The following is a 17215-nucleotide window of genomic DNA, read 5'->3' as shown; positions in this document are numbered from 1 at the left end:
GGGTTAGACAGGGCACTGCTTCAAATGAATAAAGGAGAATGGCTCTTGATGTTGACTTGTGGTGTATCTTGGAGAGGAACTCTATGCAGAAGGCTATTTCCCCGGGCTGCCCTGATCAGCCTCATTATGAGGAAGTAGCATCATCCTCAATGCATTTTCAGCTTTACAACCATACCCCCTGCCAGTGTCCATCCAAGATGAGAGCCGGGGCATTACTCAAAGGGGGCTCTGTTGGAAGCCAGGGCCTTTTGACCCACCAGCTAAATGCCCGCCTTTCCTTCCGAGTCAGTGAGCTTTCACAAGCTCCTTTTCTAGTCATCTCTGTGACAGAGTGCCTTGGGAATGTGACCTTTTTTCTCCTTCTGTGACCCAGAAACTCTTCTTCAGGTCTTCTGCCTTCAGACCTTGCAGATGCTCCTGAGGTCTAAACTTTCTGCTCAGTACCCCCCCAGATAAGCCACAGCACCAGCAGATTGACTTGTCTTCCTACCCTGTAAGGCCTCTTCCTTTGTTCTCTCTTTTGTCAGCAGAAGAAAAATTAGTTCCTCAGTTTTCAAGCCTGTGAAACGGAAGGATTATTAATTCTGCTGCTTCTTAATGTCTGTGTATATTGGATTGCCTGATAGAAACCATTAATGGCTGGCCTGGGAATTAACAGACTTGAGAGTAAACCTAGCTCTGTTGCTGAGTCTTGAGTAGGGCAAGTAATAAATTATTTTCCCTGATTCACTCTTTAAAATAGCAAAGAAGCATCAGGACAGTGCAAATCACTCTGTAATAGGTTAGTACAGCCCAACTGAGCCAGACACATCATCATCTCTGAATCAGGAATTAAGCAAACCTTGGAAGAAGCTTGCCTATCCCTCTTAGAGCCAAGTTCCTGCCAGTATTTTGACCTTCCTGGGATAAATTTGCTACATCCTGTTACCTAATCATGAGCAAAGGAGGGTGCCTCTATCTCTTTCTAGGAGACTCCCTTGTGCTTAAGTGAGAAACAGTGGATCCCAAATCTCAAGGAAAAGTGGCAATAAAACTTCTTAATGGACCTTTCCCTCTGTTCTTAAAGTAGAGCATCTCAGGGGTCAGAAATCTAGTTGAAGCACTGGGAAAAAACAATGGACCGGGGAATCAGAAGGCTTGGTTTTGAGCCTGGAAACTACCACTTCTTTGCTGTGCAACTTTGGGCAAATCATTTCTTTCCGGATCTGTCTCTATACAAAAGAATGGGGGCAGGGGGAGATGGATTAGAAAGATGTCCATTCCTTCCGGCTTAATACTTTGTGATTCTTCCCCCCCCCCACGCCCCCATTTTCTCCAATCCATCTTCCACACAGCTGCCAATTTAGTATTCCTAAAGCTGGTCTAATCATGTCACTCCCTATTCAAGAAACCTCAGTTGTTCCCTATTGCTTCTAGGATGAAATGCAGACCTCTGACTTTTGAGTTGGATTTCCTGATTGACTCTGCTGTTCGGTCAAATTAGGCTACATGTTGCTGCCCTGTAGATGGCATTCTGCCTCTCATTTCTGTCTTTCCACCAGCTCTTCTTCATGCCTGTAATGCTATCTTCTCCTAACCTCTGCCTCTTGGAATCCCTCCCTCCCTTCCAAAGCCTCAGCTCACAAAATCATTCTGTATTTAATTTGGATTTATCTTTTATTTCCTTATACATACCCTATTTCAGTCAATTAAGCTCCTTAAGGCCTGGGACTATGGTTTTTGTCTTTGTGTCACCAGAGCCTAGTATCATGTCTAGAATATGCTGGCACCTAATAAATGTTTCCTGGATTTAGCTGAAATCCGTGGCACAATCACATTATTGCATAATTTTTAGTCACTTATGATTTCATCCAAAGGAAGACTTTTGGGAAAAAAAGCCAGCTCAGGACTAGCAATTTGATTACAATTTCCATTTTTCATTTCCGGTCCACTCTGACCTCCTGATCTCTAGCTCAATCTGGCTGCTGCTGCGGAACCCTACATTCATCCTGCTCTGCTTAGCTGGGGCAACGGAGGCCACCCTCATTGCTGGCATGTCGACTTTTGGACCCAAGTTCCTCGAATCACAGTTCAGTTTAAGTGCTTCTGAAGCTGCTACCTTATTCGGTAAGAAACAGAATATGTGAGTTTTTCTTGGGTCTCTGTGCAGAGTGAGCCTTTGAATAATTCAGCCTGATGTCTACTGAGCCTTGAGGAGTGCTTAGGAAGCTCTTTTCGTAGTGCACTGTGACTCCTGTGCTTGGCTCAGTGTGGGTGTGAGTATGATCACTAACCAGTAAGAATTCAGAGGCTTTGGGGAGATTTGAGTTTAGAAGTCACGGTAAACCAATCTCCCTAGTACATAAATGCTGACCTTTTGCCAGTTCAATTTCTTTCTCCTTCCTCTCACCAGATGTGAAATTTCCTATCCCCCATTTGGTAGGACAGTGCATAAGTTTTCATGTTACTATTTGGGTTGGTTAATCACTTTTTCAGTCATGTACAACTCTTCATGATATCATTTGGGGTTTTCTTGGCAAAGATAATAGAGTGGTTTGCCATTTCTTTCTCAATCACATTTTACAGATGAGGAAATGGAGGCAAACCGGATTAAGTGACTTGCCCAGGGTCATACTACTAAGTGTCTGAGGCCAGATTTGACCTCAGGAAGAGGAGTCTTCCTGACTCTAGGCCCAGCACTCTATTCACTGTGTCACCTAGTAGCCCTTGTTGCTCTGGTGACAGAAATTTTTCCATTCCTTTTTGGCATTAAACATCCTTAGAATGGAATAGCAGACCCAATCTTTTTTTTTTTTTTTTTTTTTTTTTTTTTTTTTAGTGAGGCAATGGGGGTTAAGTGACTTGCCCAGGGTCACACAGCTAGTAAGTGTGTAAAGTGTTTGAGGCCGGATTTGAACTCAGGTACTCCTGACTCCAGGGCTGGTGCTCTATCCACTGCGCCACCTAGCTGCCCCAGGCCCAATCTTAATAGCAAAGTGATTCTCCCAAGTAATCAAGTTCTCAGAGTTAAATAGCAACAACTTTGATTGTTTTAATTTCCAAATGCTTAAATGTGTGTGTCACTATGGCTAGATTAGGCCCAAGGTGGCAAGCAACCTATAATTTCCCAAATACTACAGCATCACTAGGTATGTCTTGCTGGTAGCAGGCATCCTTTTTCCAAAGCATTTGTGACACTTCCTTCTCTACCAAATACACATTGTCTTCCTTTCATCTCCAGGGCCAACAGTTGATTGGTAGCTAGTGGGCATTATTGGTAGGATACTGGACTTGGTATTAGAAAGTCCTGTGTTCAAATCCTGCCTAGGACACTTACTTGCTGGTTGGCAGCTAGTTAGAAAAAAATGGCATCATTCTGAACTTAGTATTAGAAAGATCGATGTTCAAATCCTTCCTCAAAACCTTAGTTAGTTCTATGACCTTAGGCAAGTCTCAGCCTCAATTTCCTCATCTGTAAAATTGGGATAATAATAGTACCTACCTCACAGGGTTGTTATAAGGACCAAATGAGTTGTGTAAAGCACTTTACACAACTTAAAGTGATAGAGATATACGTATCACCATCATCATCGTCATTTGAATCCATATTAAAACTGTGAGTATGATGGTTCCATGTGGCTGGAAGTCAACACCCCCTACAGGGCACCAAGCTTCCCCCACCACATACTCGCCCTTGCACTCACACTCACACTCACACTCAGACCTGTGAAGCTTGAGCTGTTTTCAACTATGATGTGGGACTTTAGTATACAGAGGATCTTATCCCACATATTCTCAAATAATAGGTTACATTTCAAGTCAAGTCAGAAATTTAGGGTCCTTTATCCAGTAGTCATATTTTTCTTGTGTTCTGCAACCACCTTTCTTGGGTCAAATTCAAATTAGCAAAGTGCCTTATTCCAACTGGAATCCTGTATTCTTCCCAAGCAATCAGCAAGCACTCGTTGAGTGCCTAATCTTCACCAGGCACTGTGCTATGTACTGTGCTTATAAAAACAAAAATGAAAGAGTACCTGTCCTTAAGGAACTTATATTTCTATTTCTGAAGTCGCTTTCACTTCTAAATCTATGAGCCTTTGCTCCTTCATAAATAACACCCTCAGAATGAAACAGACTAAACACCTCACTTCATCTGAGTAATATTTTTCTAACTGTCCCTTAGTGTAGAAAGGTATCCTCAGCTCCAGCAGTGTTCTAGTCCTTGAAATATAATAATAATCATTCTTATTTTGCCACCTGAATTAGAACATAAGTTTCTTGAGGATTTCTTTTTTTACAGTATTTTCCCCAATTACATGTAAAGAATTTTTAACATTAATTTGTTAAAAATTTTGAGTTCCAAATTGTCTCCCTAAGATAGTAAGTAATATGATATAGGTTTTATATATGTGCTATTATGTAAAACATTTCCATATTAGTTCTGTTGTGAAAGAAGAAATGGGCCAATAGAAAAGAACCACCAAAAAAAGGTGAAAATAGTATGTTTTATCTGCATTCATTCTCCAACAGTTCTTTCTCTGGTTGTGAATAGCATTTTCCAACATGAGTCCTTTGGAATTTTCTTGAATCATTGCATTGCTCAGAAGAGCAATAGTTAAGTATACCACAATGTCGCTGTACTATGTTAAGTGTTCTGGTTCTGCTCACTTCACTCAGCATCAGTTCATGCAAGCCTTTCCAGGCTTTTCCAAAATCTGGAGGGCAGAAATTCTTTTTCACTTTTGTCTTTATATCCCCAATGGATAGGATGGTATCTAGCTCAGAGGAGGTACTTAGTATATGTTTGAATGACTGATTTACATACCACTTCAAGTTTTTCAGAGCCCTTTATATGCATCATCTCATTTGACCCTGAAGCTTACTGAATCTAGTGACAAAGGGTGAACTCAAAGCCAATCCTCAACAGTCTCCTTCTTGTCCTTTATAGGCATATTAATGCACTTCTTTTTCTTGCAGGTTACCTGGTGGTGCCAGCAGGGGGAGGAGGTACATTCCTGGGTGGATTCTTCGTGAACAAATTTAAACTCCGATGCTCAGGGATTATCAAGTTCTGCCTTTTTTGCACAGTGATAAGCCTGTTAGCCATCTGCATATTTTTCATGCACTGTCCGAACATGCCTGTTGCTGGCGTGACACATAAGTATAATGGGAGGTAAGAGCCTAGAGCTTATGTTTTGACTGGAATGGCACACATTGATTAGAGGAAGCATCCATGAGAAACAAAAGTGGTTACTGGGTTGGTGCATTTCAGGAGAGATCTGAATATGGAACAGATATGGGACCTAGGTGGAATTAGAATATCTAGCCTTTAATAGATTTTTGGGGTTTTTTTTGTTTTTTGCAGGGCAATGAGGGTTAAGTGACTTGCCCAGGGTCACACAGCTAGTAAGTATCAAGTGTCTGAGGCTGGATTTGAACTCAGGTCATCCTGAATCCAGGGCCAGTACTCTATCCACTACACCACCTAGCTGCCCCCCCCCTTTAATAGATTTTTAATGCTCCTATAAAATGGAGAATGGATTACCAGGTACTTGTAACAAACTCTTTGTTGAGAAGACACACTGAATTTAGAGACAGAGGCCCAGGATTGATGCCTGCCTCTGCCACTTATTTTTGTGAACCTGAGCAAGTTGCTTTCCTTCTTGGGTAGAGAGGCAGGTGGTCCAGTACCTGGAATTCTACACCTAGGAGAAGGAAGATCTGAATTCAATGCCTACCTCTGACACTGTGTGATAACGGGCAAACCACTTCAATTCTGGGAGCCTCAATTTCCGCATCTATTTTTATTTTTTAAATTTTTTCCATATAAATATTTTATTATTTTCCAGTTACATGTAGAGATAGTTTTCAAATTTCCTCATCTCTAAAATGGGGATAGTAATTCAGGCAATACCTACTTCAAAGGGATATTGTGAGGCTCAAATGAGGTAATGTGCAAAAAGTGCTTTGCAGACTTCAGTGTTTTATAAATGTCCATTTTGTCTATTATTCTTGGGAGATCTGTTTTTTCCTGTGAGAAACTGGATCAGAATTGATGAGCTTGGTGAAACCTCCAGGCTCTAAATCTTATGATTCTATGGCAATTTCTCAGACATAAAAAATTAAAGTGAATGTCTCCAATCCTCTAAAATTATAGGTGAGGAGACACTATGGGGAAAACAACAGACTAATTAGTCAATTTTTTTTTAACTTGGGAGAATTTAAAGCATACCAGTCTTTTAAAACAAATTCCCCATACCCCACCCCATATTTTCCACCAGTCTTCTCAGTGGCTTTTAAAATACCTTAGTCATGTATTTAAACCCTCTCCTCCCCAACCCATGATTTGGTTCCAACCTACCTTATCAGGCTTTTCCCAACCAAACTAACTATGAGCTACTCTTTGAACTTGCTATGCAATCTCCTGGCCCTGGCTTTGTGCCGGTCATCATCCATGCTTGGGTTATATTCATCCCTCGACCTCCTTTGAAAAAAAATGCCTTGCTTTTTTCAGGACTCAACTCAGGTGCTCCCTTCCTTTGAGCTTTCCTTTATTTCTCCCAACCATGTGAAAAACATTCTTTTCTACCTTGTATTGTCTAACTGCATTTTATCCGGATTTCTCTTTTGCCCCCATCACACCTTATATTATAAGGTAGTATTTCTCTGAGCGAATGAGGTCCAACTGTAATTAGCACATGACCACCAGTGTTTCATTCCAAGATGCTGACAGTCATGTAGCAGCAGCATACAGTCAGCTTTGTGATCTTCCACAGCTTTGCCTTACCCAATGTGATATTGTCCTGCTCCTTTTCCTAGAGCAGCCACTCCTAATGATGCCTCTGCCTTTATATACTTCTCCCAAGTCCTGCCTGTATGCCTGCCTCCTCCCCCCCCCCCGCCCCCACCCCGCCATACCCACCACCATGCGGCACAACTATATCCATCCCAGATGGACTGCTTGCATTGTGATGCCAGGCCTGGAGATGCATGCCACATGAGATTCTTAGGATCAGTGGCAATGATAGTGATGCCAGTCTCTCCAACAGCTGCTTTGAGATCTAGCTCTCCTCTGACACCCAGCCAAATCTATTCCAGGTGCCAGAAGTCTTAGTTATGACTCTGCATGTCATACACTCCTCCCCACCCCCAGCTGGATATAAATTCCTTGAGGATAGGGAATATATCATTTTTATGTGCCTGTCACATAATAGCTACTTAATAAATGTTTGCTGAATTGGATCTCATGTTTTCTCTAGCATCTTGCCAGAAGGCAGTCTACAGCTGTTGGCTTCCTGTAATGAGAAGTGTGGGTGTCTGAGGGAGATCTACAGTCCGGTGTGTGGTATAGACAATGTAACGTACTACTCTCCCTGTCATGCTGGGTGCTTCAAAGTGTCTACACTTGCAGAAGGAGGCAAGAAGGTAGGTGACACTGTCTGCACTGGCTTCATTCTATAAGAAACTTTTACATGATCCATTCCTTCCATTGGGTGATTGATAATTGGTGTGATGTTGTTGGGCTTCCCAGGTTTACCGTGACTGTAGCTGTATTCTTCCTCAGCATTTCCCCTCTAATTTGGGTCACGCTACAGCAGGGAAATGCACTTCATCTTGTCAGAGAAAGGCCCTTCTTCTGGTTTTCGTATTCGCTGTAATTTTATTTACATTCCTAAGCAGCATCCCTGCTTTAACTGCAACTTTACGGTAAGGAACTGGGTGAGGGGGTTTGATCTGTACTAAAGCCTTCCTCTCAGCAAGGTTAACTCTGGAACATCATGAGCTCAGGAAACCGATAGCTGGGATTTTGCCTGTGATTTCTTGAATCATATTCTCTGAAGGGGCCAAATGTGAATGACATTCAGTGCTGATAGTATCATAGACTTAAAGCTGGAAGGGACTTCAGAAGATAACCCAAGTCAAACCCTTCATTTTACAGATGAGGAATTCGAATCCCCAAGAAAGGAAGTGGCCTAGACACAGTTAAATAGCAGAGTCGTGATTCAGACCCAGGCCTACTGACTCAAAAATCCATTGCCTTCACCATTGTGCCATACTAGTACCGAATGAGTCAAATGGCCCTGAGAATGTTGTATATACCATACTCATGAAATAAAACCCTGAACCCCTCAAAGAGATGTTAATGTAGCATACCTATCACTCATGAGTTGTGTTGTAAAATAGGCATGGTCTAATTGGGGCTGTGTTATTTAAAGAACACCATTTTTAACTTTTTAACTCTGATGCTTTGTGTTATAGGTGTGTCTCTGACCGGCAGAGATCCTTTGCACTAGGAATTCAATGGATTGTAGTACGCACTCTAGGTACAGTATTGTATATATAAGGAGATGCCTTCTTGGAACCCCTGTGTGCTTTCTTCTGCTCATAAAGTCAGGGGGAGTCAAAAGACAACCCCTATGTACAATTCAAGAATGTTATTTGACCAACTCTAAGTGATGAATTTTACTTTTTCTAAAAACCTATCTCATGGATTTGAATGCCCCAAATCATGAAGACATTGCTACATACACCAAAACATATTTCCCTCAAAATCTTTCCCTGTTCCAGATTTCCCTGTTATTCTCAAGGTCATTACCATCCTTCATCCTTCCAATCACCCAAGGCTAGCCAACTTGGTTTGATCCTTACTCCTCTCTCTCATCCCACATATGCAATCCATTGCCAAATCTTGTCATTTATACCTTCATATCATCTCTCATATCCCCTTGTCTAAACTCACACAGACAGGAACCTATTCAGGCCCCCATCAGCTCTTGCCTGGGTTATTGTAACAAGTGTCTTCAAAACCTCAAGAGCCTCCCCACTCCAATAGATCCTCCACTCAATTGCCAAACTGGTTTTCCTAAAGCACAGATCTGATCATGTCAGCCCTCTACTTAATAAACTCCTTATTGCCTCCAGAATCAATTTTGTTTGTTTGTTTGTTTTGTTTTGTGGGGCAATGAGGGTTAAGTGACTTGCCTAGGGTCACACAGCTAGTAAGTGTCAAGTGTCTGAGGCCGGATTTGAACTCAGCTCCTCCTGAGTCCAGGGCCAGCGCTTTATCCACTGTACCACCTAGCTGCCCCCAGAATCAATTTTTAAAATCCTTTGTTTGGTATTTAAAACCTTTTCTAATGTGGCCCCCTCCTACTCTTCCAGTCTTATTAGACTACATTCCTCCATACTTTATGATGAAACTATGCTGGCCTACTTGCAATTTTAGGCACAGAGCAATTTATCACCCATCTCCATACCTTTGTCTTGTCCATCCCCTGTGTCTGGATTTCTCCCACTCTTCACTTACCCCACTTAGCTCTTTTGGCTTCCTTAAAGATCCAGCCTTCTTCAAGAAGCCTTTCTTGGTCCTCTCAGCTGCTAGTGCCTTGCCCTGAGATTATCTCTTTACCTATTCTCTGTATCTTGTATATACCTAGTGAATTATTTGTTGTCTTCCCCATTAGAATGTGAGCTCCTTGAAGGCAGAACCTTTTTTCTTAGCCTTTCTTTGTCTCTCTACTATGTAGAACAATGCCTAGATCATAGAAAGCACTTAATAAATATTTGTTGACTAAAGGACTGACATCAAGAACCAACTTACAGGAGTTCTGTTCATAATAAAGTGCTATTTCTTTCCCTACAGGTGGAATTCCAGGCCCAATTGCCTTTGGCTGGGTGATTGATAAAGCTTGTTTACTCTGGCAGAACCAATGTGGAGAGCAGGGATCCTGCTACATTTATCAGAACTCTGCCATGAGCCACTACACTCTTATTGCTGGAATTGTTTACAAGGTGAGTTAGGACCTTATCTTATTTCCATCATGTTAGTAGAAATTAGGAGCCCTGCAGGGAACATTCAAGAGTCTAAGTTTGAAAAATATCTTTTGCACTTACAGGAGGCTTTGCCCAAAATCAGCAGATCATGTATATTCTTAAACTTGATTGTGGGACAGCTGGGTGGCACACTGGATAGAGCACCAGCCCTGGAGTCAGGAGGACCTGAGTTCAAATCTGGCCTCAGACACTTAACACTTACTAGCTGTGTGACCCTGGGCAAGTCACTTAACCCTAATTGCCTCACTAAAAAAACCAAAAAACAAAAAAAACTTGATTGTGTATTCTTATTGGTGCTGCCATGCCCTTTTCTCTACCTCACTACCCTCTCCCCAGACAATAGCAATATTCCCTTTTAGTCTACCTAGGGACTTTAGCTTTCGATATCCACAATCATCTTCTCTCAGTGATTTTTTTTTTTTGCGGGGCAATGAGGGTTAAGTGACTTGCCCAGGGTCACACAGCTAGTAAGTGTCAAGTGTCTGAGGCTGGATTTGAACTCAGGTCCTCCTGAATCCAGAGCCAGTACTTTATTCACTGCACCACCTAGCTGCCCTCAGTGATCTTAAAGCATCAGGAAAAAGAGAAGTAGTTCTTCCTCAACAAAAGACTAGAGACCCCTAAGTTGCATATTTAATTCTACATATTAATATTTTTACTGATGTGCTGATATTGGTGTTGTTCTTTTCCTTGATAATCAGCCAGGTATCCTTAGTTTTTAAATTCCAAGGTAGTCTTCATCATGGCCCTCTTCAATTACAGTAGAAAAACATGGATTCCAATTCCTCAGTTTTATGTTGCCTTACTCAATAATTGGTACAACCCAAGAAAGAACGGAAATAATACTGACTTTATACACTTACCTGCGTCACCTTAGGCATATCACTTAACTTCCCTGCCTCTGAGTTTTCTCATCTGTATGATTAAGGGGTTGAGTGCCATGGCTTCTGAAGTCCCTTCAAGCTCTGTGATCACATATGTCTGGATTAGAAGGGTCGCAAAAGGCCTGCTTACTCAGAATATCATAGAGATAGCCAGGGTGTATAATGGATAGAATACTGGGCTTGGAGTCAGGAAGACCAGATCTCATATCCTCTCTCAGATGCTACTAAGCTGTGTGACAATTGGAAAGCCATTGAATCTCTCTCAGGCCAGCTTCCTCATTTGAGCAAGGTAGACTTGTTGGCTTCCAGCTCTGTCTATGGTTGCATGAGAATTCCAGTTCATATTTTTCTCATTGGGAAAGAAGGAAGAGACCCAACTGGAATTTAAAATCTCAAATCCTTGTATTTCATTCTTGTCTCTGGAAAGGTTTATCATGAAGTCTATTGACATAGAATCAACCTAGTACAAGGGTCCTCATTTTAGGTCATAATATCCTATAAATAATAAAATGCTTAATTTTCAGGCTTGGCCAATGATGTCATTTGGTTTTCTTTTATCACTGAGCTTAACATAAAATTAGACATGTGCATTACAATATTTTAGGATTACATTGAAAACTAGAAGGGGCAGCTAGATAGCTCAGTGGATAGAGCACTGACCCTGGAGTCAGGAGGTCCTGAGTTCAAGTCCGGCCTCAGACACTTGACACTTACTAGCTGTGTGACCCTAGGCAAGTCACTTGACCTCAATTGCCTTACCCCACCCCCAAAGTAAATAAAGAAAAAAAAACTAGAAGGAACCTCAGAAAATATCTTAGCATTTTTTTTTGTTTGCGTGTCACAGACCCCTTTTGCAGGCTGGTAACCCCTATACCTGTTCTCAGGAGAACATTTTTAAATATGTAAAATAAAATAAAATACATAAGGTTACAAATAGACCTGTTCTGGCAAATGTTTAATAAATAGCTAGCAAGAAGAAAAATGTATCCACCAAATACTTTTACATTTAATCTGCATAGTAACATTTTTTTCTACTCCTTTATTAAGTCTAGGACTTAAGAAAACAATAAATCAAGCCTTGATTTGTAGCGTCTGCTCATTTCTGAAGTGTAAATGCTTATGCTGAAAAATTCAGAATTGGTTTCTGGGACTGGTAGGAACTGGCTTCATCACACCCCTAGGACTTACAAAAGAAATCAATTACACTGAAAGATAACAATCAAAATACCTTAAAAAAAAGTTCACAGACTCAAGGTTAAGAACACCTAATCTAACCTAATCCAGTTAGTGCTAAATAGAGGTGAGCTTTTAAATGTAAAATTGCAGAGTTGGACAACATGTCTAAGAACTAGATGCCAAGGCTCCTTTCAATCATCAGTGGAAATAGTAGTTATTCATCATATCATATTGTATTTGAAGTGCAATGACTTTTACATTAACTGAAGCCTTCTAACACTATTACAAATGGTCAAAAGAAGTCAAAATGAAGGATATAAGAACACAATGTGTTGGCTTAATGTTTAAAAAGAGACTATACCATTTTGCCCTCTATAGGATAGGCACTGGACATACAAAATTTCATTGGCACAGGGAACTAAGCTTATACAGCCCTTTATGGGTAGGTTTTCCTGGCTTTAAGGCCAGCACTATCCATTATACCACACTGCCTCTCATTGCCCTATCTAAAGTAAATATGACAATTCCAAATTATCCAAAGTCTAAGCAGATATTTGAGTATTCATTGGAGGGTTTTTTTAGAAACCTTTAATTCACAGGGTTGTTTTAATGCTCATTAGCAAGTTGAAATATATCCGCTGACAGAGCTTCTGAATAATAACAATAATAGCTAACATTAATGTTATGCCTACTATGTGCCAGACACTATGCTAAGCACTATATAAATATTATCTTATTTGATCCTCACAACTCTTGGGAGGTAGGTGTTCTTATTATTTCCATTTTACAGATGAGGAAACTGAGGCAAACAGAGATTAAGTGACTTGCCTAGGGTCACACAGTTAGTATGAGTCTGAGACCAGATTTGAACCTAGGTCTTCCTGACTATGCCCAGAGCCCTATCTTGCTTCTGAACTAACAGTTGTACTTTTTAGGATCGATACAGTCCTTTAAATGCAACTTAAATATTTGTTGAATGAATTTATTCATATTAAAACTTGAACACATTGTTCATTCAACAAATATTGAATTCATTCAGATATGGAATATGGATTAAACATGTGGTTGTATCAGTGTAGGGATTCAAAGATGAGGAAACTACCTATACCAATGCAGGTTGGCATTCTCTATAACAATTCATAGTCTGACAGAGTTGCTTGAATAATGAGAAGCAAATAATTGGCAGCTGGTCATCATCATTACCAATCATGTATCTATCACCAGAGATATGAATTTTCTAGCACAGGGCTAGGGTTCTGCATTCTGTAGCCCAGCTTCCAGGATAACCTACAATAGTATATACCATACTAAGAGGTTGCTCAGGCATTCTGACAGGGGTCAAGGGAGCATTTGCCTACTGAAACTGAAACCTAGGATATTGAAAAGGGGATTAGTACCTTAAAGAGAAAAAGAAAGTTCTAGTTGTAAATTCTGACCTTGCCTTCTAGTACTCTGTATCTTTTGGGAAACCCTGTTGAGCTTTTAATCTCTTGATGTAACAGAACAAAACAAAAACTCCAACTCTCTCTATTTCCACAGGTGCTTGGGATTATTTTCTTTGGCTCAGCCTTTTTGCTGTATAAGCCACCAAGAGATTCCCCAGACTCCCCAGCAGTAACTCCACCCAGCAGTTCAAGTGCTTCTGAAAACACCACTGACCTCCAAGAGCATGGCTCTGTCCTAAAAACCCAGAACGGTGTTTAAATGTCACACTGTCTCTCTCCATAACAGCCCCATATCTCTCTGTATTGCTGAAATCCCCATTTGATTTCATAATTTACATCTGGACCCAATAGTTTGAGTATTTCTCAGAAGGGCCAACCCAGCACTTACTTGTTCTTAATGGAATTGATAAACCATGCTGATGTTCTCCGATCCATTTTTACCCTTTAAAAAAGCACATATTGGACTCTCATGTTTGAGAGTAACTGAAGCACTTCATAATATGGAAACAACCTTATGGGTTAAGTTTTGATTTTCTCAGTGAAGAAAAGCACGTACAGGCATGAAAGGAGATGGTAGAGAAGCATGGAGCTTGTCCTGGACATAGGAGAAAAGCATGAAGGTCCTCTGTCTCTTCATAAGAATAGGTGATAGCAGGAAAAAAGAGATCAAACAGAGGAGAGAAGAAGGAAAGAACCTGGACTTCACAGGAAGGCAGGAGGGGCCTGTCTGAATCTACCACCACCATCACCATGAGTGACTTCATAGTCACTATTCAGCAGATGTCATAAATGGATTCCTTTTTGACCATAGGAACTCAGCCAGGTCAGCACAAGGAATGTCAGGGCCCACCTTGGTCCTCCTTATGTTCTGTCACTGCCAAAGCCTCTAATCGGCCACCCCTTCCTAAGCTCCTCTGGTTCTTCAACTGTGGTTTCTATTTCAGTGTACTTTATTTGAAATAGGTGGTCTTGGAAGACACCTAAGGATTCACTTGAATGCATTGAAAGCTTTTTTTAAAAAATAGAGACACAAAGATCTATGCAATTTTAGATTAGCTTTTTAAAAATTATATATATATATATCAAATAGCTGAGTTTGAGAATATGTGTGAATTTTGGAATTTGTTGTTGGAGTATTCTTTTGAAGGAAGAGTGGAAATTAATTTGATGGTGTCCTCATAGGTTCCCTGATATGTAGACTTAAAAAAAAACATTGTGCTGTATTTTTATTGAATCTTATTGGTGAATGTATAAAATTATTATTCTTTCTTGGAGAAAACTACTGATGAGCTATCTAGTAAGAAGATAGAGCCAACCCCCCCCCTCTGTGTGTGTCTCTCTCTCTCCCTCTGTCTCTGTCTCTCTCTTTCTCTGCCTCAGATTTGCACACATAAGCACAATTTGTATTTGTGAACATATTGCTCATCATGACTTCAATCCTAAGTGTGACAAAGAAAACTTTCCCACCTTCAACTAGACACTCTGAAAGCGCTTTTAAAAGGCAGACCATTGAATCAGGTAGTGGTTGATTATGGCCTAAGTTGCCCCCACTTTGTTTTATATGTGTGTGTTTCAACAAAGAAAGGTATATAAGCAGTTAAACTACAATATCATGAAAAATGGTTTTGCTGACCACTACAATGTAGAAGAACTGCCTGTAACCACATTGCCCCAACTCAAGCACTCACTGGGATTCTCCTTGACCATATAAAGTCTACAGTGACTACTTGACTTGAATTACTGGGCCTTTGAGAATGAGAGCCATTCACACAGATATAATGGGATATGTTTTAAGTGAATATTTATGAAGCTGCAGCTTTTAGGTCTGATAAACCAGTGTATAGGAAGTGGGACAAAACTGGCTGCTCAGATGTGAAGCTCACATGTGCTAGTATGAAATCAGGAGCTTAAACTTCATAAACATATGTATGCATTTACTAAAGTGTATATATGTACATGTACTGTATTTTTAATATTTAAAGATCCCCACACCCTCTGTAACAAAGTCTTATATTTCTATGAATTCAGAATTGACTAGTTTTTAACAAGGTCTTTGCATAAACTTTATTAACTCTAAACTTGTTAAAGGGCAAAGAGCACTTCTGACCTCATGGGCAACCCAGCTGAAATGCCAAGTGCCATCCTAAGTCCTTTTTGTTTTCCTGTGATCCTCTGAATGATGTTTTGCTTGCCTGAAATCCATTGAGTCCCAGGGATGTGAGGCCTCTGGAGTCAAGGGCAAATGTGCTTCTACTCAAGGCTCAAGTGCTTCCTGCTGGATTAGGACTAGGCAGCATAATTGAATGAAGTTACTATGTTTGGGAAAGCCTGGACTAAAGTTGTTGGCCACTTCCCTTCCTGGTAACACTGGTATGGAGCTGTTCACCTGTGTGTGTGTGTGTGTGTGTGTGTGTGTGTGTGTGTGTGTGTGTTTATACATGTATGAACCTGTGTATGTTTTGGGAGAGATACACAAGCTATATCAATTACAGCTTTAAAGGTAGTGTTGTATCAGTGTAGTCTAAACCTAATATGAGGGTGGGTGTCAAGGAGGTTAGATTTATTCACACATTCCTAGTGTTTAGCCTGCCATTCCACAGGAGCCCTGCACATCATGATCATGGAATATATGTAATTACTACTTAGGGAGCAGTGGTTTCATGGAGAAGAAATCCTTGAGCTTGGGGCTGAGATTTTCACAAGCTGTCATTAAGACACTGAGCTTTGATACCTGTGAGAACCAAAAAAAAAAAAAAGGGGTGGGGGGACAAAACCTGAAGCTCCTAGAAGAAAGGTCTTTGTCCTAAAGGCACATATCTGTTGAGTAGTCCTAGCTGCTGCCTGGCTCTCTACTCTTTGATATCCTGACCTGAATTCTTGGAGGAGAAATGATCCTTTGGAATTATAGACTAATTAGCCTGAGACAGGGAGAGCAAGGAAGGAAGAGGGGCATTGATGCCAGGTTCATAATAAACTTTTGAACTTGAAATAAAACCTTCAGAATGACAGACATCTGAAACCAAGAGCTTTGCAGAGATCAGAACATTGTATTTCCACTTGACCATTTGTACAAGATTGAGACAAAAAAATAAAGTGGATGCTTTGATGCACAAATAAGTTGAGGAAATGTAAATTTGTAATATTTAGCCTGGAGGGCCAACCCACCTGTCTTGGTTAACCTAATTGTCTGGCAGTTAGATGAATGAAAGTTCATTAAAAAAAAACAAACAAACAAGCACAACTTTAAAAGATTGCTCCTTAGAAAGAAGAACTTTGTGGTAAATCATGGAGCAGAAAAAAAAAACAACTGTGTGAAGAATTGCATCCATGCCTTCTCCATATAAAGGACTGGTGTTTGCTGACCCCCAACAATGAACTTGTCATGCTGAGGCTGGCATCACCGAGCTCCATAGCTCAGTTCTTTCTTCCTGGCAGCCAGACATCATGCTCACTGATTGTCATGCACTCTGTTTCTGCATGGGGACTATGAAGAAGTATCAAAGCTGCATACTTGAAAAGTATTAAATGCAATGGAGGTCAAAATGTCTTTGTGGTGGTAACATGTTGTCCATTGTAATACAGTGAATAAAGTACAAAAATTAAATCTCCTCAGAAGATTTTGTGATATTTGTTTGCTTTGGGGAAGGCAGATTTGAGGCAGTTGTGGAGATGGGGACAACAGGGGAGGAGGTGGGGATGAAGATGAGTTCGAAGATAAAGCTTTATTTTTCTCCTTCCTGGATTTTAGACACCCCCCCCTCCCTGCCCCTCCATGCTGTCATTCTCTTAGATGACAGCATCGATACAGTGTAATGCGTGACTCCTAGACAAATTATATTCATTCCTTCTCCCTGCTATGTATGAGATAAGCATTAACAAAGATGGGATGGCAGGCAG

The 17215-nt window shown here is 40.7% G+C and overlaps 1 protein-coding gene across 1 annotated transcript in view; it reads left to right on the top strand.

Moving 5' to 3' along the window:
* The window catches only part of SLCO4A1 (solute carrier organic anion transporter family member 4A1), an 80231-nt gene extending 64131 nt beyond the window's left edge, over nucleotides 1–16100 (top strand). Inside the window, exons 6-12 of the mRNA XM_043984455.1 lie at nucleotides 1952–2106; nucleotides 4957–5152; nucleotides 7239–7404; nucleotides 7511–7686; nucleotides 8239–8303; nucleotides 9623–9771; nucleotides 13413–16100. Coding sequence (XP_043840390.1) covers nucleotides 1952–2106; nucleotides 4957–5152; nucleotides 7239–7404; nucleotides 7511–7686; nucleotides 8239–8303; nucleotides 9623–9771; nucleotides 13413–13577 — 1072 coding nt within the window. The 3' untranslated portion in view covers nucleotides 13578–16100. The remainder of the gene's footprint in view (nucleotides 1–1951; nucleotides 2107–4956; nucleotides 5153–7238; nucleotides 7405–7510; nucleotides 7687–8238; nucleotides 8304–9622; nucleotides 9772–13412) is intronic.
* Nucleotides 16101–17215: the final 1115 nt, after the last annotated feature.

Source organism: Dromiciops gliroides, chromosome 2, assembly GCF_019393635.1.
Source record: "Dromiciops gliroides isolate mDroGli1 chromosome 2, mDroGli1.pri, whole genome shotgun sequence".
Taxonomy (NCBI): domain Eukaryota; kingdom Metazoa; phylum Chordata; class Mammalia; order Microbiotheria; family Microbiotheriidae; genus Dromiciops; species Dromiciops gliroides.
Note: the sequence above shows the minus strand (reverse complement) of the source record. Positions and strands in the feature narration are given on the sequence as shown.